This window comes from Stegodyphus dumicola, chromosome 3, assembly GCF_044657685.1.
Source record: "Stegodyphus dumicola isolate Sdum_Otavi_A_Nest chromosome 3, ASM4465768v1".
Classification (NCBI taxonomy): domain Eukaryota; kingdom Metazoa; phylum Arthropoda; class Arachnida; order Araneae; family Eresidae; genus Stegodyphus; species Stegodyphus dumicola.
Window position 1 is genome coordinate 237,589,792 of NC_140770.1, and position 22,676 is coordinate 237,612,467.

Sequence of the window (22,676 nt, forward strand, 5' to 3'; positions counted from 1 at the left end):
ATGTATATATGTATGTGTGAATGTGCCAGCGTAGGTTTGTTCTTTTATATTAAATATTTTAATTGTAGTTTAACAAATGGTGAAAGGTTGTCTTAAAATTCCTCTTTCATTGCCTGTATATACGATTACATCTGTAAACTTTATATGTATTTAATTCTATAATTCACCAACCATAATGATAAATACATTTTCTTTAACATTAAAAAAAAAAAAAAAAAAAAGAATTAATTGGAATATATTGTAATGTATTTGGAATTGGAATGTATTTTTGCTGAATTTTTTTAGCAAAATTAGGCTTAGCGAGCGAGCATCTGCTGTCCTGTGAAGATCTAAGGAAGCTCAGCATTCTGTCTCATGGCCACAGGGCAGTAGGACTCTAATGCTGTCCAGAAAGGGTTAATGAAGCTATTTTAAAGCTTTGAAAAGCAAAAGTGCATACAGTACAAAGTCAGTAATTCGGACGTCCATTATACGAAATGATCTATAATCTGGACCTCAAAGCCACAAACTGACGCATGCATGTAAAGCGTTTAACCATGCGCACTTCCGATAATGAAGAAAGTGACAGAGAAAAATTACGATTATTTATTAAAAGTATTTATTGAAAACGAAAAAATTTCGATTGACAAGTTAGTTGGTATTCTCGACACAGCAATTACAGGACTTGAACTGTGGAACTTTGTAACTGAACAAGAAATTGTGTGTTTATAAAATTAAAGAGAAAGTACCAGGTGGCCATAATTAAACTGACAGTGCTCACAGTGTTCTGTAGCGCGATCTATTCGCGAGAATGATGCCATATTTTGTAGGAAGATTAAACAAGACGGGGGACGAAGGAGTCCACGAAAAAAAAATTAGTTCCAAAAGTCACCGCTAGGGGAATACTTGGTGCTGTGTAATAGAAAATAGAGTGTTAACAAATGCAAATTAATACTGAATAAAATTACCTTTTATTATGGATATGCCTTATAGAATGTGGATAGACCTTAAGTCCAAGGTCTTACAGTACAGTATGGATAATCTTACAAAAGATTATCAACTTCTATCCGTACAAGATCAGCCGTGTGCAGGAGTTACTGTACCCCGACCATTATAAGCGATTGACTTTTGCTCTCACCTTTCTTGCCAGAATGGAGGTGGGTGATACTTGGCCGTGGAAAATCTTTGTGGAAGACGAGGCCCACTTTTACCTGAATGGAACTGTGAATACCCAGAACTGCCGAATTTGGGATGACAAATCACCACATGCAGTCACAGTAATTACCTTACATTCACCAAAGGTAACTGTTTGGTGTGGGTTCACAGCGGAATTTATCGTAGGTCCATTCGTCTATAAGAACATTACCCCAACAGGACCGGAAACCTGTTCTGTTACTGGAGAGAAATATCGCCACATGTTGAACAGCTTTGTCATTCCGGCACTTCAGCAAAGACAATGCCTGGGGAAAATCATTTTCATGCAAGATTGAGACCCTCCACACGTTGCTGTACTGGTTCGACAGATGCTACAACAGAAATTCACAACAGAAAGAGTCATTACTCGCTACTTTCCAACTGCATGGCCACCTCGGTCGCCTGATCTTATCCCATGCAACTTCTGGCTATGGGGTTACCTTAAGTCCAAGGTCTATCAAGGAGTGGTCCAGGACCTGGCTACGTTGAAGGGTAACATATCACGGACTGTATGGGAGATTCCTGCAGACATGTTACTTTCTGCTGTTGTGCATACTGTGCACAGAATGCAATATGTGGTCCACAACAACGGCAGCCACATTGAACCTCATTTGAATGCAAAATAAAATTTAATTTCCGTATTGATTTGCATTTGTTAACACTCTATTTTCTATTACACAGCGCCAAATATTCCCCTAGCAGTGACTTTTGGAACTAATTTTTTTTCATGGAATTCTTCCTCCCCCGTCTTGTTTAATCTTCCTACAAAATGTGGCGTCATTCTCGCAAATAGATCTTGCTACAGAACACTGTGAGCACTGTCAGTTTAATTATGGCCACCCGTTATTAGCACAAAAAATGAAACAACTTACATTCAAAGAAATGTTTAATAAAGTAAAACAAATAAATATTAAGCTTTTTTTGCAAGTTTTGATACCCTTTAGATCACTATTGCTCTTTATTTCATCAATTGCGGTTTCACATTTTTAATTGTATAATTTCTGCATGCCATCTTACCAGATTTAAATTGATGATCTACAATCCGGAAAAACCCCTAATCCGGAATCGCCGAAGTCCTGACGAGTCCAGATTACGGACTTTGTACTGAATTTTGATACAAGAGCCATACATATCACGTTATAAATGAAATAAATAAAGCTAAGTAAAAAATTAATACTCAGAACTTTTAATAAAATTCCTTCTCACTTTAACAAATGATGAAGTTTTTCTAGTATGATGGCCTTTAACAATCTGTCTTGTTCTCATAGCCAGAAGATTAACACACTGAAATCAGATAATAATTTAAACTAAACAATATAATGAATTCATGAAAATACTTTTAACTGAAGTAATATTAGATGCTTTTGACAAATATATATTCTACAATTTAAATTTATTACATATGAGAATTGAGTATTACCTGCACAAGCTGTACGAGAGCCAAATCCAAATTGCTAAACGTTGCCCTTGCCTCAACATAAAATCCTAACTGTTGTTCAAAATCTCGCCCAAAACTTATTTTTCTAATGAAAGCACATATAAGCATCCCTATTTGTCGTTTTTCATCCTCCAAAGTTAAAGCACTGCATGAAAGAGTATGGATAAAAAATTACTATGAAAATACATAATTCATCTCAAGTGGCATGGCTGGCTTTATCTGGTCATGAATTTGTGTGTGTGTGTGATTTTACATATATCAGCTTATAACTTAAAATATTTTTCTTTCATACTTTCTTTAATAATGTAAATATCATCTTAAAGAATAGAACTTTAGAAAAGCAAATACTAAGTTAAGTAGTTATACAAATCTAGTTTTAATGCTTTTTAAATATGGTTTTCATGAGCAGATTGAAAAAGCTGTGCCACTAAGAGTGTTAAAAAGCTTAATAAACTAAATAAAGTGGAAAGACAAAAGATTTTTCTCAAAATTTCATCAAAATGGTCAAAACAAAATATGTCTTAGAAAGCACATAAGAATTTGATAATAAATGCTTATACACCTAGAACATAATATAGAAAAACATAGTATTGATAAATACACATAGGGTAGAAAAATTTGGAAGAGTAACAACTGTTTAACAAATAACTTACTTCACAGAATCATGTATTGTTTTACAAATAAACATAGCAGCATTGACAATCACAGGATCACAAGTTGTTTCTATTTGATACCTACGTAGAAAGAATTTATAATTAGTTCATTGATGTTACCTAAATCTGAAATTGATTAACTATATATATACACACACATACAAATATAGAGAGGAACTGATAATTTATCACAAAGCTAGATTTAACAGAATTTTAAAAACAACTGTTTTCATCACCATATTTAACTATACTAACTCTTTAGACAACAGCAGCCTTTCTTTAAAATTTACTAATATAATAGAATTTAATGTTAAAAAAAATATATATATATTTTGTTTTAATAGTAGAATCACAAAGAAAAATCTCTATTAGGGCAAGACGTGTCATTAAGTCAATTAAACAGAAATGTGCCCTTTTATTTAAATCGGATTAATAAAAGAACTGATTTTTCCATTTCATCGTGCTATTGTCTTTTTAAAATAAACACAACACATTTCCTATCAAGCTATTTGATATTTTATTTAATAATGCAGAAATCATAACTTTTTAACATATGCTTGAATACTTAAATGAATTTCAGATAGTTCCAGACATTAAAAAACAGTTTAAAAAGTATAAAAAATAGGCTAGAGAAAAATAATTGTTTCCATATTTTTTTCTGCAAATACTACCTAATATTGCATGAAAGTAAACAGTGAAAATCTTGAAAGAGAATGACTGGCGAGTAATAAAAACTATACGACAGCCCATTATCTTTCAAGCTTTCCACTGTCACAGCCATTCTCTTATAACATACAGTAATATGTATATACACACAGAAGTAATGCATAGTATTGTAAATCCTCACATAAGAATAATATACAAAAATATTTATATTAAACTTTTCTTCGGTTTAAGACATATTTTACCGAAAACTAGGAGACTAGAAAAATGTTAAAGCAGAAATTAAACAATATGAAAGTCTAAAGGAGCATAAAATCTCTATAATAGCATGCTCAGTAAAAAGTTCTGTACATTTCATTTTGATACGAACACTAAAACTCTATTTAAGAGAAAAAATACATATTGGAGAAAGTGGTTTCGAAGAGCAATTGTAACTACAAAACTGTATCTAATGGAAACTACAATGGAACATTGGAGTTTCTACCTGAACTTGATAAATATTTAGCATCTCATATTAAATAATGAATGAATTTAGTTTTGCCACATCCAAAAAAAAAATTTTTTAAAAGAAAAAATTTCTGAATCTTTCATAGGGTGTTTTATGAATTTAAGTAGAAATTTAGTTATAGTTTATTTCCATGATAATTTAAGAACTTGATACAAGAGATACAACATTTAATTCCCAAACAAAATAAATACAATAAAAGCTCGACTATCAGGAAAGCTCAGGAAAAGCCAGATATGTGAAACTTTCAGGTAGTTGAATATGTACTAAAATATCATATAACTCAAAGAAGAAATTTCTAGTCTAAATAATAAAGACCATCTTATTTTTATTATCATCTATATTTAAAACCATGCAACATTTCAAGCAAAATTTGTATTTCATGTATATGTTAATTAATTAACCCTTTGCTTTTTGAATCTGCTTATGAAGAACGATATATAAACAGCATTGTTTTTGTTAATTTGTATAATTAATTATTTTAAGCTGTTTTTAGAAGCTTTTATTCATTAACATAATATTCAGATCACTATCAAAAAAATATTTTAAATAATAAGGGAATATACATCAAATAACAAAAAATCTCATGCAGGATAAAGGTGGTCATGTCACTCAGGGGATTAAATAATAATAATAAAAATTACACAGAGAGACAATCAAAATTACCTGAAATATCACCAATTAAAATTTTGGAAGACCTTACACAAATATTTACTAAGATAAAAGTTACATACAGAATCATAAAAGTCAGCTGATTAATTATGACAAAGCCTGCAAGGGCTACCTAGATAACTGCAAAAAAAAAATATAGAAAAATACTGAGATGATAAAAGATTTTTTAATAAAATTTGATTTCCTTTTAACTGTACACATGTTTAGAGATGAAACATCAGAAGTATTTTTTATTTTTGGCATTTCATATCTTGGTTAAGTATAGCAAAAATTGCACTAATACTGCATAAGCAGTTTGGCATTTCATATCTTGGTTAAATATAGCAAAAATTGCACTAACACTGCATAAGCAGTCTCATATTCTTATAGAAGTTAGGCAAACTATTATGCATTAGACAGAAATTACTTGATTAATAATAGAAGTCGTTCATAATATATTATGCAATTACTTAATAGTCACAGATCTAAATTATGCATAAATATAAAAACAAAATATTAACGTTATTTTGATCCTTAGTATTTTATTTTTACCTTAACGCCAATCAAAGGTTTCATTTCTTAAATATTATTAGATACTAACAAAAGCTCATTAGGCATTTAAATATACGTTTAATTAATGGGAGAAATATTGCCAATATTTGAACAACAATAAAGTTCTCAGAATTTATTATTCTCAAATTCTTCTGCTCTTTGTAAACAAATTTAGTCATTAATGTCAATATCAACACCTCTAAACTTCTGAAATGACTCAAAAAAACCACTGGCAGATGAAACATTCTTTTTATTTTCATTCACAGATTATTCATTTGACTTCTGTAGTTCCCTTTTTTTGCCGGGGTTGAGAACACATATGTAGATATAAATGCACTTTGCCGGTTATTATTTTTTTACATGCAATAAAAATGAGGTTGCATTTCCATCTTATATGTGTAGCCTAAGTTCCCAGAAAACAAGAGACACCCGCGCGGTAACGCTATCCTGGAGTAACAGGTTGGCGAATTTCTAACGAAGTATGGCAGAGCATTTGTGCGTGGTAGCTGAGCGCTGTTCAACTGTTTTCACAAGAGATACGATCTTCAGTATCGAGCGCGAAAGAGGGGAGTGATTTTCCCGGCAGGGCGCCGGCTAACAGAAGCCGGGGTATACGTAGGAAATTAGCTGGCACGTGCAGTGCACGGTTGCCATGGAAACAAGCAGCAAAGCTGGATGTCGTGGTGAAGGAAGAAAAGGTCAATGCCCTTTTCCCGGGAAAGGTCAGTAATCTGAGCGAGATTCACTACAGCCTTGAATGACGATCGCAAAATTGAAGGGTCAAAACCCAAAGAACTCGAGGAGGGGGAAATCAAGGATTCAGATCAGCGAATGTATCAGCACCATATTTGTCATCATATTCCGCCCACCAGCAGGATACTTCGCTGGATTCATCGGAAATGGCTAAACCTATTGAATATTCAGCCATCTCATCACCGAGAAAACTGCCCAGGATGCATCACAGAAAGCAAATAAATTACACCCACATGAAAGAGGAAACCCCATTCCAATTTTAATGAAGAATACATTACGGTATGGATCTAAAAGTCCTCTACCTCGCCCCTACCACCAACCTCTAGAAAAGACTTTCAGCTAGACAGTATTTTTAAGTGTGCTGATTTCACAAAGGCCCTATACACTTTGCGAAATCAGTACAAAGTATAGGGCCCAGCAAATCCAAATCTCATATTTCAAAAGGCAGATACAAAAATTAAAAAAAAGATACCAAAAAAAAAAAAAAACTTGTATTTGTGCTATTTTACATCACTTGGTTTTAAAACTTATGTCCGGTAAATGGCATCCTCCATTGTTCACACACTGACGAAGCCTTTTCCAAAAGTTACCTTTCTTTGTGTCATTTCCGGTGGAATGGTAGCTGCTGCCTGAGTAATTGTCTCCTTAAGTGCTTACATGTTTACTAGGCGATGTTTGTACATTTGCACCTTTAAATGTCCCCAAAGAAAAAAAATTCAAAAAGTGATAAACTGGGTAACCTTGGGGCCAACCAATGTCTCCTTATAAAGAGAGAAGACATCCAAGAAATTATGCTCTCAGCATTGCTAGAGAACATTACAGAGTGTAAGCTGTGGCTCCGTCTTATTAGAACCAGACTTCTCTTTCTTCGTAGTCTCTCAGAAACTGGTAGTCAGAGGAAAGTCTTGATCATGTAACAGTACCGATTCGTACCATTATTTTATCACAATGAGAGAAACATACATACATTTATGGAGATTCTTCATTATTTAATTTCTTTAAATATAATACAGGGTGATAATATTTGGTGGCAAAAATTTGAAAAGTGATTCAGACTTTTAAAGTTTTCAACTCAAAATGCCAAAATGAAGTTAACAGCCCTTCTGAGCTAAGGCCCTTTGGGCATTTGGAAACAATTTTATTATGTAAAAGCATAAAATAAAGGAACAAATGATATAATCAAATATCATTAATGAGAACAGTCAGATATTAATTTATAACATTACAAACAAAAAATATAGTATAAAAAATAAACCAATACACAATTACAATACAATGAAAGAACAAAACATATACAGTAGAACTCCAGTTACCCGAATCAAGTGGGTCTGGACCTCATTCGGATAATAAAAAATTCCGATAATTGGATTTTTTTCCAAAGAAAGCATCCATGTACATTTTAATTAATTACTGTATGTTTGGGAGAAAATTTTAATTTAAAAAAAAAAAAGGTTTTAATTAATTAAAATGAAAAGGCAACACTTTTACGTTCATGTTATATAGAGTACTGTACAGTACTTACACTACTGAAAGACATTGCTTGCGGAACATTTTGGTCAAATTAAGCTATTTGACTGTCTTCATCCATTTTCGGGTAGCCAAGCCGTGCATCTGCTTGACAATGAGAAGTTGCATGTGGTCACACTCGGGCTGATGCTCTATCCACTTCAAGGCCGGCTGATGGTCCCATGTCTGCTTCAACTTCGACATTAAAGTCATCTTCTTTTAAGCACTTTCTTCTCGCATACTTTCAATAAGTCCATCACCATTTAGAATTTTAAATGCTGGGTCTGATGAATCACATACCATCCATTCTGCTGTATCTCAGCACAAATTTCTGAAATTTTCAATGGAGAAATTCCAGAAATTTTCAATAGAATGTTTCTTAATTCTTCAAGTGACAACTCATCCTCATCTTCTCCTGTCTCTTCCCTTTCCTTTTCTTGAGCTTCTTTTTCCTTCATCTCCTTTGCCTTCTCTTCTTCAGTTGATATACCTTTCAACTTGTTCCACGAGTGTTTTAACGTGACTGCTTTAATCAAGCTCCAAGCTTCTGCCACCATGTATGCCCAAACGTTCTTTTTTTTTTTTTTTTTTTTTTTTTTTGTGGTTAGCCAACACACCTTCATCTTTGCTCTCTCCCAAAAGTTTCCTTAACACTCTGGCTGATCATCTTGCGATTTCCACGGGCAACTCAAATGTAGCAAAATTTGCTCATCTCACAATTTCCGATTTTTTTCTTCCTTTATTGAGGAGCGCATCCCGTTTTTTCCCGGTTTAACCATTGAAATAAATATATACAGTATCAGGTGTTTCGTTTACGTTTGGGCCAACAGATATCGTTAGTTGTCCACTAAATTGCGGCATTTGAAGGCACGTGGTATTAGCACTTGAACTTCACTTTTTGCCGCTTTTTTCTTACAGAAATGGCTGCTAGAAAACATTCAGCGATTATCTTGATTATTTAATTAAATTATTGAATTATTGATTGCATTAATAATTAGATTGATTATTAATAATTTTTATTGAATATGGTGCAAAGACTGTGAAGTTTGAACTCTATCATACTAAACTGCATTTTTAAGGTATTTTTACCTCAGCGCTTTATATTTTCTTAAATTTTATACATTTTACTTTTTTATATTATGCAATAAAAAGAAATAACCTGTAATTCGACTAAAATTTATTTTAAAAAAGAATTTTTTTTTTTTTTTTTTTTTTTTTTTTTTTTGTGATAACATCTGAAACTGGTTTTTCTGACAATTTAGTTTGTCATAATAAAAATCTATATAAAAAATATTTTCTAGAAAGAAAAAGTGCATTTTTCAATTCTTCTATATATAGAGATTTAAAATATACAATAGATAAATAAATAAATATGCAGTTTTGGAAGCGATTTTGGTCCACAAATTGAGCAGTCAGAGAGAGGGTTAAAAGTTCCCTTCTGCAATGCCATTACATGGTTTCGGTAATAGACTGGCCCATTAGTTGCAACAAGCTTGTGACGTTAGGTGGTAAAAAGATTACTGTAAAAAGATTGTAGACAGAATCATTATTTTGTGAATCACAGTATGTCTCTGTCTTAAATTTTTTTTCTCAAATTCTTAAAGCGTTTCGGATAACTGGAGTTGTACTGTAGTATTAAGTAAATACCGCCTAAAAATATTGTTTTAGTCTATTATGTAATATTTATTAATAAAGGAAAACAACTAATTTATTAACAGCATATTTTTTAAATGCAGTCGTAAACAACAAAATGCATGTCTTGAACTGTCATTAAGACTGGACGTATTTATGTGCATAAAATTACCTGCAGTTGAAAATGCACTTTCTGCATCCATGCTGGTTTGTGGTACAATTAATAATAAGTGATATGCTTCCTCTAAATATTGGTCTCATAGTCCTTCATCTTAATATCTCAGTCTCTTGTATGATAACATCGCATCAATAAATTATTTTTTGAATTACTTTTGCAAATGTATGAGACAATTTGTTTATTTATAGCTAGTTTTAATTGTTTCTCAAGAAACAATTCTTTTCCAATATAAACATCAACATCATCTTTAATGGTTTCCTCTCCTTAGGTTTGTGTTTGCTTTTTGTACATGTTTTGTGAAAATTTAAAACAAACTTAATTAAATTTGACCTTGTAAGGCTTTTTTCTTTTTTAAAAAATCATTATAATTACAACACATTCTGGCATATAACGGTTACATTTAATGTAAAAAATAAGATTGAAATTTAAGGGTGTGCATTATATGCCAGATATAAAAAGGATAGATTTAAAAATAAGAAAAAGATGACCATATAAAAATTAGATTTCTGCACGTATCTAAATGCTGTTTATTTAAAAGAAATGACATACCATATGAAATTAAAAATTTTCATTATTGGATAACATGAAAAGTTCCTCATATTTGTTCTTCAGTTATCAATTCCCGCACATCATTAAATTCTGTTTCATCTTCACCATCACTTTTACTTTGATCCATAAATAAATAACCATCTTCCATTCCCTCTAGATTGTTAGATATACCACATTTTTTAAATGACTTATGTTGGGTTTAATATCCACTAACACTACATTATTCCTCCTTTCGTAATGTTTTTTCACCTTCTAACATCCACGTATTTCAATGCTTTAAGTTTTCTTTGAATGCTTTATTGATACACACATCTAAAGACTGAACTAATGGCATTAATCTGCTTGGAATAATTGTCATGTCTGTATTACACTCTTTTAACAATTCATTCATATTACCTGTTAGATGGGATATTAACATGTCACAAACTGTTCTGTATTCTTAAAGGCAACAGGATGCTTTTGCCAAACATTTTTTATCCACAGTTTTCCATTTTCGTTCATCCATCATTTATTGTGAACATGAGTGAAAACAGCATTTGGAAAATTACATTTTGGTGTTTCTTTCTTTTAATAATAATCATGGTTTTTTAATTTGATACCGTCAGCTAAGTTGGAAAGCAAGATTTTTTGTGACCTGTTGCTTTTATGTGAACCATTTTGGTTCCTTTCTCATAAATTGTTTTATTTCCTATCATATCAAATATTACTGGAGTTCCATTCTATTTCCAATATGTGACAGTAATTTTTTTTTTTTTTTTTCCTTTGTAGTTCAATAACATAATTCTGGAAACTTTGTAGTCCAGATTTTTTGGAAGCCTTTGGGAAACTTTCGTTCTTTTCTCATGAAACTAAATTATTCGGTGCTATAAATCGACTACACCATGCTTTAAAACTTTCAGTGCCCATTTATTTATTTTTGTTTCTTTTCTGCCCACTTAAAGGCAAATAAATATATGTTATAATACGATGTAACATATATTTATTTGCCATGTTACAATTAATCCATTCTGACAATTTTCTAAGACCCAGTTTGCAACACTTTCTTGTAGGATAGGCGATTTCATTACTCCTTCATTACACAAAGCATATTTATTCTTTGGCATACTTATTATTGCGATTTCATTTTTCTTCCACTCACATGTAGAGCTTTCACCAATACCAGACATTTTTGCTGCAGCATGATTTCCATTTTCTTTGCGAACTGAACGACTTGGTATTTGAAACTTGCACTGTGTTTATTTTGTATGACAAAAGTCATATTTACTACTCAAAGGAACACTAGATCAACTGTATTTTAACTAAAGCAAATACAATTTATTACTTTTGATATTCACTTCAAAATCATGACTACAGAAAGAGAAAACATCAGAATTCTAATTTTGAGAATTCATTTGGAAGTGCATTCTTACCCCAAATTATGTCCCCCTTTTCTTGAAACTCTTATACATACCATTGAATACAACCCCCCTCTTTGCAGAATTATTTACTTCCTCTGCATATAAATAATTCCCCTTATCACTTATCGATTCAATGTACCATTGTTCAGAAGCCTGGAAAAATTGTTCAAATGAAGGACTTCAAAAGATAAAAGCATCCCACATGTATCTTTCAGGTTTCTTTATAAAGAATACACCTAAAAGCGAATATATACAGAGAACATACCTAAAAATTTAAAAGTGTAATTCGAAATTATATGTGCTTCCAGGGTGTACGCCAGAATATATGGTATGTAAAAACCATTTTAACCCTTTACTAAAAAAATATTTATTATTTACCAAAAATGTTGGTATTTTACCTTAGCAAATACTGACTTCACAAAACTGCAAAACACCAGTAAACTTTAGCACAAAACACCAGTATCTGGTATACCAGTGTACAAATATTGCAATCACTAAACACATCCAGGTCACAAAACTCAACTACTTTAAAACACTTCAAAAACTGAACATATCACAGTGTTCTCATTTTCTACAATTTAGGAAGAAAAAAAAAATGAATTACATTCAGGATGATTTACATTAAAAAAAGAAATAAAAAAGTCCCACCTGATGTGTAATATTTTTAAAGAAAAATTCCTAAAATCTGGTTTAAAATATCTCATTGACCCTTTATAATAAATTACTAATGGAAAATATCCATCCATAATTGTACCAGACTTTTCTAAATTAAACATAGGCAAATATATTTACTCTTCCCTGAGCATGTGAATATTAACTGAAACAAAATTGCAATATAATGATTTATATAAGTAGTACATATTTATGCTGTCATTTAATTTTTACCTTATGAAAGCTTCCATTATTACTTTACAAACTTCAACTTTTACAGGCTCCTTTTGCAGCATATCAAGGAAGGGCAGAAACTTGTCCATAGAAAAAACAGCACTAAAGTCATGTAAATGTGCTAAAATGCGATCAATTACTCTAGTCAACTGAGGATAATGTTGTTCAAATGCCCTATCAGGTGTCATATGTCGAATTATGTCCCCTAAAAATGTGTTTATTTCTCGTTTCTGTGTGGAAAGAAAATACAATATCAAGATACACAAGTTCATTTTATATTTGAAATGTGAAAAATGAATAAAGTACAAATCATAAAAAGTAGGAAATATTACAATATAGTAATAACTCATATAAATTAGTCTAAAAGTCTTGAAATATCCTTAATTCAAGAAAACAGTCTCAGAATCAAATTAAATATTAAATTTAACATGCTTAATTGATATTGGCATATGCTAACCCAGTGGTCAGCAAACTCGTGAGTTGACAGAGCCAAGTTATCAACAGCTCAATGATTGAAATCTCTTTTGACAGTCACATTTTTTAAACTTAAATTTTATATGTAGAAATACTGTTATTCACTTAATTAGGGTACTCTTATGCAGGCTTTTACTAAGAATGTCTTCAATCTGATCAACGTACATTCACTGAGGTCGACCCTTTTCCATCTCTCCCATCCATACTTGTCTTGCATACTTGTTTTGTGCAACTTCTTTCGTTTATCCTCTCTCTATATCCAAACCATCTTAACATACCTTTCTCAATTCTCAATAGTACATTATCTTTTTTCACTTCCAAAAACTCCCTAAAATTAACTTAATACTTCAATTTTTAAGTCCTAGTTAAACTATACAGGTATTTCGAATATAACCTGATATTACACTTAATAACAATACTATTTATTGATAAAATAAAATTGTAAGTTATCCAAAAACCTTAATCATGATAATGATAAACAAACACTAATGTGAACACATCCTTGCATCTCCTTAGAAAGTTTGTGTAACTCGGGTTTGTATGTTGTTGTTTTTAATTAAAAAAAAAAAAAAAAAAAAAAAAAGAGGATTCAACGATTTTCTAAAATTTAAACTATCAAAAATCTTTCTCATTACACTGAATTCATTAGGAAGATCAATGAGTGTCAAGTATAAATTAAATTCATAAAAAATTCAAATAAACATTATTTGCAATGAGTGTGCTTAAGCTTTATAATTCTGTCAATCATAAATAAATACTATTATAATGGATGAATAATAATAAAAATATTCACGTCAGAATACTGTAACTTTTATTAACCAGATATAATACTGTCTTAACCACTGCATCCAGTATGATTGAGATATTTTCATTTAATAACATGAACTTTTATTTAGTGAAAATTGAAGTTTAAAACATGTATCAAACACTTATGCTCTCAGGAGGATATCTTTGGCTACTTGGTGGAAATTTCATATGCCCATTTTGAAAAATCATCATTTGGTTGGATATAATCTGGCTAATGCAAAAATATATTACTTATCCTAGAACTAAACACAGAATTTTTTACTTACTGTAAAATGTTTTACAGCATATTCTATCCAGATTTCAGCACAACTCATATAATCCTAGAAAAGAAATTCTTACGTAAAAAAAAAAAAAAAAAAAAAAAAAGGTAAAAGTTATAAAATCTAATGAATTCACAAAAATGCATGCTGTTCAGATGACAAATATTCAAAATAATGAAACAGTATCTTTATTATTTATTACATATACAAGGTGTGACACACACAAAAAAAAAAAAAAAAAAAAAAAGAGAGACTGGTCCAATAAGTCATTCTACTTAAAGAACCAGTTCTCCATGACATTATCACCTTCAAAGTAGTTCCTTTCAGCATTCACACACTTCTGCATTCTGTGCTGCCATTGCTTCTAACAGTTCTAGAACAAGGGTTTTGGAAGGCCCTTAAGGAGATTTTCCACTTTTGCCTGAACCTCTTCAGCTGAGGTCAAGAGGGTTCCCTTTAAGATTTAACTTAAAGAAAATAGAAAAAAGTTGCATGGAGCCAAATCAGGTGAATGCAGAGGATGACTCATCACAGCAATGTTTTTACTGGTCAGAAACTGATTGACAGATATGGCCATGTGAGCAGGTGCAGTGTCCTGGTGCAACAGCCATTCATCATTCCACAAGTGTGGCCTTTTTTTCCTAATTTTTTCACGAAATATCTTTAGTACTTCAATGTAGTAGTGCTGATTAACAGATTGACCACTAGGAACCCGTTCAATCATGATGAACATGCTGGGCGCCTAGCACGTTCATTATCTTTCATACTATCTCTTACGCCTGAAAATTGCTTAGGCCATTCAAACACACATCCATGAGACAAAGTTTCACCTCAATAAGCCTCAGTTAACATTTGAAATGGCTGATTTCTTAAGTTTCACAAGAAAACTTCATGTTGATTCATTGTTCGGTTTTTTTACATTAGACATTCTTCAGGAAGAATGCAGTTGCAGGTGTTCACTCAATGATGCAGTACGGTTAATAGCGTGATCGGTTAAGTCAAAATTGACTGCATGGATCGAGGAGATGTGTAGCATGACGTCACCAAAACAGTTATTGCCAACTACACTTTGTTTTCAAGCTACACACTTAGTCTCTCGTTTTGTGCCACACCTCGTATTTCTGTGTTTCACCTTTTGCAGGTGGGAATCTCGGGTACCAATTATGTGCGTGTCTCCAATAGTAACTAAAGACCAATGGCAAAATTGATGCTGCAGGATAAGAATACATGTATTTTGTGGCTGATAAAATGTAACTCAGAAGATTTCCAAATACAAAAAAGTACCGTAATTTCGCACATATAGTCCGCAGACACGATTTTATATAAAAAAAATTTCAAAAATCGTTAGATAGTCTGCACCACCGGATAGTCCGCGGACTATACGTCCGAAATTACGTTTTTTTAATACAGCAATATTCCCATGCTTTTCAAACACATCCTTTTGTTTGTGCCAATTTCTCACTGCTTTCTCGTCCACTTCAAAATAACAGGGTAAAATCCTAGTATACGATGCAGCCTTGGCGCGACTTTGAAAATTATCGCCAACACCAAAAATGATCCAAAGAACGTCTATATATATAGTATACACACATAGTATATGTATATACACACATAATATATATACTATATACTATGTTTAACTATATATTTTCTTTGAATGACCCGTTAACTACTCATCGTATATCTCCCGTTTTCACTGCTCATCATAAAGTCGCCAAATCCCGTGTGCACCGAATACTAGGATTAAACCAATAACGGCCCGCTTCTCTATTTCCATCTTTGTCAACTACCTTGAGTTTAACTCAGCAGTAAAACTCCGGCGATGTTTCATCAACGTTATCGAAGATGAAAGACAAAATACGAAAACAAAATACTGTGCAACGTGCTATACTCGTGATAAGTGGTAATGAAATGTGACCTTCGACCCCACTCACTCGGTGTTGCCAAACCACGCTATAAGTAAGCGAATCATGCTTTTTTTTTTTTTTCGTACTCCAGGTACTTGCTACTATGGCTCCTAAAAACCGAGTTGACGCATCAATTACTTTTCCCCCTCTCGGCAGTTGCGCTAAAGCAGTGCGAAGGATACTGGGATACAACACTCTGGTTGCGCTAAGTGAGTGCTCATACAAGACTTTCTTTGGCTCATATCTCGGCATCGCTTGATGCGCCAGCCTGGATTTTAGGAGCTCTACTTGCTACTACTTATTCGTTCTGCTCTATGGTTTACTATCGATACGATACATACGAATGTCTTCTTGGAATCTTGCGCTTTTTTTATATTTGATCATCGGGAGTTCACGACAGCGTGTTTTTTAAATTTCAACGATTTTAACCGTGAACAACCAGCGTATTATCCGCACTGGTGGATAGTCCGCAGCTTCAAAAATTCGCATTTTAAACACAGATAGTCCGCGGACTATACGCGCGAAATTACAGTACATATTCTTTAACCCTCTTGAGCATTACGGGTTTAGCCCTGAAACTTCAAAGTTCCTCAAAATGTCATGAATAAGTGATATTTTCTTGATTTTAATTAAAAAATGACTTTTTCATTTTGTATCTTGATTCCTTTTCTTCCAATATACATCCAAACTGAAATCAGATACATTAAAAGCTAGCAGAAATTTTCATGTATAATGAATGTGGAAGGCAACCTTCTGTATGGAATTTTCTGGCCGTAATGCTGAGAGGGTTAAATAACAAGACTATGGGAATTAACCTCAAGCATATTACAATAAAACTTTAAATTCAATGCATAAGATCTGAGCATTCTTAAGGTGATTTTTTGTAACAAGTTTCCTATACAGTACTGAAAGCAAGCTAACATTTCTGTTGTTTATAACTTTTACACCTGTCACTAAATATATATTTTGCCAAAAGTATTAAACTTTTACTCATAACTGAAGATTAAAACTATGCTTAAATGAGAGACTGCAAATGTAGGTATTCGCTTAACAAGACAGCAGCCAAAATGTGTGTAAATATGACAATGATAACAAACTTACATCATAAACTGGGTGATTATTTCTCATTATGTTTTAATCCAGACCTATTTTTATGCAAGATTCTTGACAAAAGAAGTCTGAAGTATTTTAACATTCAACAGTTGCTAAATGATCAGCAATATGCCAACAAATTCTTTCAGGGAAAAGCAATTTTTCTAGAGAAAGTGTTGAAATAACTACAAGATGAGTTATATTGCAGCACCAAAATGGCATTGCAGCCAATGTTCAGGCCAGGAGAGGAAAGGACTGGGAACCTACAACTGGTTTGATGGAATTATTCAGTAAAACTCTATATTATTCATGTACAGTAATTCTATATATTCACGTACAGTAATATGCATTGTTAGAGTTGACATTGTTGAAATTATTTCTTTTTCCCTCCGATGGATTCAGTTTTTCTTTTATTTTTTATCGTCTGTCGCCGACTAGGTCACGTGACTGGCGGCAGAGAAGGAATGTAATACTCTGTTAGTTAAGCTTGAGGGCGACGCCTTGAAATGATCTGTTCTTGGCCGCATAGCGGTAATTGTTCTTGATAAACGAATATTGGCCCTATGATGGGAAAATTTATAATATATGTATGATTGTGCTTTCAATAATGTAAATAATGTACATAAGCTCTTCATGATTCATTCTTCTTAAATGTTTTGTTTTTATATATAAAAAAAAAAAAAATAGAATCGTGAATTCGTGAACATAAACGTGACAATTTTTATACACATGTTTTTGGTGCCGAAATGCCCGGACCTTTAGATACTTTAAAATCGAAACTGAATATAGCTGAATATAGTTCTATGCTGGAATAATGGAAGGACACCTGAAAATATCAGGTAAGCCATTTTCTTTCATTCTTGAAGTATTCAACCTTGAAAAATAATGATTGAGTTAAATAAAAGTATTGAATATTTATGTTGTTTTATTGAAATATTACTTGAAAGAATAATACTTCATTGATGCTTGAAAAAATAATTTATCTTAATCGAAGGAAATTTGTAGATTATAAATATATTGTTTTTAAAGAAAGTGCTTAAAATATTGAAATACTGTACTTTAAATTTTGTTACAATTATTTGTTGAATTTTATAAGGTTATATTCCATTACTTGAAATATGGAAAATATAGACAAATTAAAGTCGAAAAGAGCTGCTATCAGATCTGCAATCACTAAACAAATAAATAAAGCAGAAGATTTGCTGGTAGCAGCGATTGAAAGAACTGACACAGATTCCTTGTTAGAGTGTCAGGATATTTGGTCAGAAAAAGAAAATTCTTTAAATGAAACTGATAAAGAGATAGATAAATTGATTGAAGATAAAGCTGAATATGAAAAAGAATTAAAATCGGTTGAAGAATACTCTCATAAAATTTTGAGTATGAAATCCAAAATTAAGAATAGGTTAAGAAAATGTAAAGCAGATACCGAAGGAAAGGACTGGGAACCTAAAACTGGTTTGATGGAATTATTCAGTAAAACTCTATATTATTCATGTACAGTAATTCTATATATTCACGTACAGTAATATGCATTGTTAGAGTTGACATATTTATTTCAGGTAATATTTCGCACCAACATTTATACTTTAGGCAACTGTCGTTTCATATACAGAAAGATGGCAAAATTTTTAATCTTTATTACAATGAGAATTAAACTAGAACTTTCTTGTAACATCAAAATAGTAAGTTTTAGGTACACTTCCTTTCCTTTGTCAGTAATGTTGAAAAAAATAAATAATTAAAAAGAATTTAGGACAACAAAACTGACAAGCTGATTGAGAAATAAATGAACTTGTATAATTTGGAAAAAAGAGCTCAAACTAGAACATCCTAAAGTTTTAAAACAACTACAATATGATGTTTGAAAAAGATATAATAGCTTTAGTACACTTTTTATCTATTTTTTATTAAATAATAGTATATTTAATATACATTTATTAATATTTTTTTTAATTTCTTTTATGTTCCGATTTTTGTGATTTTTCCGATTTTCCTTCGGCTGCTGCCTTGAACACTTCTATAAAAATATTTTGTGTATTTTGTGACTCTTCGGATCATACAAGCTTGGGTTGTAAAAGGTATACAGACCAAGAGAAACGTTTTAAATTGAAGAAGGGAGGACGCTGTTACAAGTGTTTCTTAAAATCACACCTGTCTTCTAACTGTAAAAGTAAATTAACCCCATGTTCGAAATGTGGTAATAAATTTCACAATGAGCTGTTCTGTAATAAATCAGAAAAACATGAAAGTCCTGAAAATATTAACGCAGATAAATCCACAACCTTAGTATCTTGCGTTTCTGAACAGAAAAATAAAACTATTTCTACATTACTCCAAACTTGTATTGTATGTGTCTCTGGTGGTGAAAACAAAATCCATGCAAGGGTTTTGTGTGATAGTGGTTCAGAAAAATGCTTTATAAAAGAAAATTTAGTAAGAAAACTGAATTTAAAGCCTATAAGAAAAGAAAATTTATTAGTATATTCATTTGGTGGACGAAAACGACAAGAATCATCATTTGACGTAGTTTCTCTTGAATTACAAAATGTTTCGCAAACAAACAATTCCATAAATATTGAAGCCTTGGTAGTTGAAAAAATAACTGGCGCTACAGTCAAAATTCCACACAAAAGTTTGATTCAACGCTTGAAAATGAAAGGATTTAATCCTGCTGATACAGGGCATGAACGGGAAATAACTATTTTACTAGGGTCAGACTTTTTATGGCAAATTCAATTAGGTATTGTAGGAAAAATTGGAAAACATTGATACATTTCAGAAATTATTTTCGGACATACTATTCAGGGGCAGATAGAATCAAAAGATAGAAGAATAAATTGTTGTAGTGTATCAGTTGAGAGTGAAAATGATGAACTGAAGAAATTTTGGGATTTAGAAGTCATGGATATTGTTGAGAATAACGAAAAGAATTCTAGTGATTTAGAAATCATAAATGACTTTCAAAATAATTTAAAATTTAAAAATGGTCGTTATGAGGCAAAGTTACTATGGAGCAAATCTCGCGATTTATTGAGAAATAATCTTGAAGTGGCTAAAAGAAGATTTGCTAGTCTAGAAAATAAATTTAAGTGTAATGAAATGTTATTTGAAGAATACAACAATATTCTCAGGGAACAAGAACATTTAGGAATTGTAGAAGTATGCCCTGAAAACAGCTCGACACTTAATTCTTATTATATGCCTCACCATCCTGTAATTAGAGACGACAAAACAACAACAAAAGTACGCATCGTTTACGATGCTTCTTCAAAATCAAATAATGCTCTTTCTCTCAATGATTGTCTTCACCCAGGGCCAAATCTAAATCCAAATGTTTTGGATGTTATTTTGAAATTCCGCGAAAATAGGATCGCCTTTTCGGCAGATATTGAAAAGGCATTCCTTCAAATATCAATCGCAGAAGAAGACAGAGATTATCTGAGATTTCTTTATTTTAAAAACCTTGATAGAAAAGAGAGTGTAATTTCTTACAAAATGACAAGAGCAACCTTTGGTGTAACTTGTAGTCCTTTCATCCTTGCCTGCACAATAAAACATCACATTGATAAGTACAAGAATTCTAACTTTAAGACTTTTGAAATGCTTAACTCAAATCTTTACGTGGATGACCTATTTTCTGGAGCGACAACTGTTGAAGAAGCGCTTAATCTATCAAATGAATCTGTTAAAATTCTTAATGAAGGAGGTCTAAATCTAAGAAAATTCGAAACCAATTCTTTAGAGCTTAAGCAGAAATGGCTTGAGGAAAAGTTAATCTCTCTCAATAGTGACACTCCATGTACATCCTTAAAAGTACTAGGTTTAATATGGAACAATGATGAAGATGTCTTAGGACTAGAATTAACACCCTTACTGTCCTCTATAAACACTGAATGTACCAAACGTAATGTATTAAAAATAGCAGCCAAAATTTTTGACCCATCTGGATTTATCGCACCCTTTGTAATTCGAATTAAATGTTTATTGCAACAGCTATGGCTTCAAGGGGTACCTTGGGATGAGATCTTTTCTGGAGAACTCGAAAATGACTGGAAAATATGGCTCTCTGAAATAAAAGAACTTAAAATGTTGAAAATTCCCAGATATTATTTTCATGTACCAAATTTAGACAGGGACACTGTTCAGTTACACATTTTTAGTGACACTAATCCAAATGCGTATGGCTCAGTCGCATACTTGAGATACAGAACTGATGAAGATAAATTTGAAACTACATTTGTTTTGGCAAAATCACGTGTTGCACCATTAAAGAAATTAACGCTTCCCCGCCTTGAATTGATGGGAGCACTGGTGGGTGCTAGGGTTGCCAACTACCTGAAAAATATTCTACATATTTCAAATGTCATTTTATGGTCAGATTCGGAAATATTTCTACATTGGATTAAAGGTACAGCTAAAAGATGGAAACCTTTCATTGCTAATAGAATTTCAGAAATACATGAAATTTCAGATCCTTGTTCATGGAGACATTGCGAAGGAAAACTCAACCCTGCAGATCTAATAACAAAGGGTTGTTCTGCAAAAGAACTGATAAATTCTTCGAAATGGTGGCATGGCCCTGCATTTCTTTCGTTACCTGAAAGTCAATGGCCAAAACCCAAACTATCGACGTCAAAATTACATGATGTATCAGAAGAATCTCGAAAATCGGAAGCTATCCTAGCATGTTTGATCAAAACAGGCAAAACTGAAAATGTTCCACTCATGAATTTGACAAAATTTAGTTCCTTGAAAAACCTTTATCGTGTGACTGCTTGGATTTTCAAATTTATATCAAATTTAAAAGTAAAAAGGGAAAATAGAAATTTTGCGGAAATTTCAGCAGAAGAAATCAGTAAATCTGAAATCTTTTGGTTAAAACAAGCTCAAGAAGATAGTTTTCCTGAAGTTATAGAGTCTCTAAGAGAAAACAAGCATATTCCAAAAGATTCAAAATTGTTCGAATTAAATCCCATATTATCAGATGAAGGTCTACTTTTGGTACGAGGTCGGTTACAAAAGTCAAACCTACTATTTAACAACAAACATCCAATAGTAATCCCTTCAAAACATAAATTAAGTGAATTAGTAGTACGAGACGCTCATGAAAAGGTTTATCATGCGGGTGTATAGGATACTCTAGTGCATATACGTGAAAAATTCTGGCTCTTAAGAGGAAAACAGTACGTCAAATCAATCCTGAGTAAATGCTTAATATGCAAAAAATATAATGTACGTCCTGGACAACAAATCACTGCACCTCTTCCAGCGGATAGAGTTAATGAATCTCCACCTTTCGCAATTTGTGGACTCGATTTTGCAGGTCCTTTGTATGTAAAAGAAAATGACAACAAATACTACATTTTATTGTTTACTTGCGCTACTACAAGAGCTATTCACCTTGAGCTCGTAAAAGGCATGAGCACTGAAGAATTTTTACTTGCGTTCCGCAGGTTCGTATCCCGAAGAGGTTTGCGTTCCACTGTGTACTCGGACAATGCTAGAACATTTAAAAAAGCCGAACTTGAATTAAAGCAAATGTGGAAAGTGATTAACCACCCTGAAGTTAAAAAATTTTATGCTTTGCATGGAATCACA

General features: G+C 32.2%; 1 protein-coding gene across 6 annotated transcripts in view; it reads right to left on the reverse strand.

Moving 5' to 3' along the window:
- LOC118197554 (VPS35 endosomal protein-sorting factor-like) overlaps positions 1 to 22,676 on the reverse strand; it is a 103,438-nt gene that overhangs the window by 21,241 nt on the left and 59,521 nt on the right. For all 6 annotated transcript variants that reach the window (XM_085813948.1, XM_035369081.2, XM_035369080.2 and 3 more), the window contains 5 exons: positions 14,083 to 14,136; positions 12,536 to 12,765; positions 3,265 to 3,345; positions 2,594 to 2,756; positions 2,380 to 2,457 (listed from right to left, as the gene is read on the reverse strand). In XM_085813948.1, coding sequence (XP_085670074.1) covers positions 2,380 to 2,457; positions 2,594 to 2,756; positions 3,265 to 3,345; positions 12,536 to 12,765; positions 14,083 to 14,136 — 606 coding nt within the window. The remainder of the gene's footprint in view (positions 1 to 2,379; positions 2,458 to 2,593; positions 2,757 to 3,264; positions 3,346 to 12,535; positions 12,766 to 14,082; positions 14,137 to 22,676) is intronic.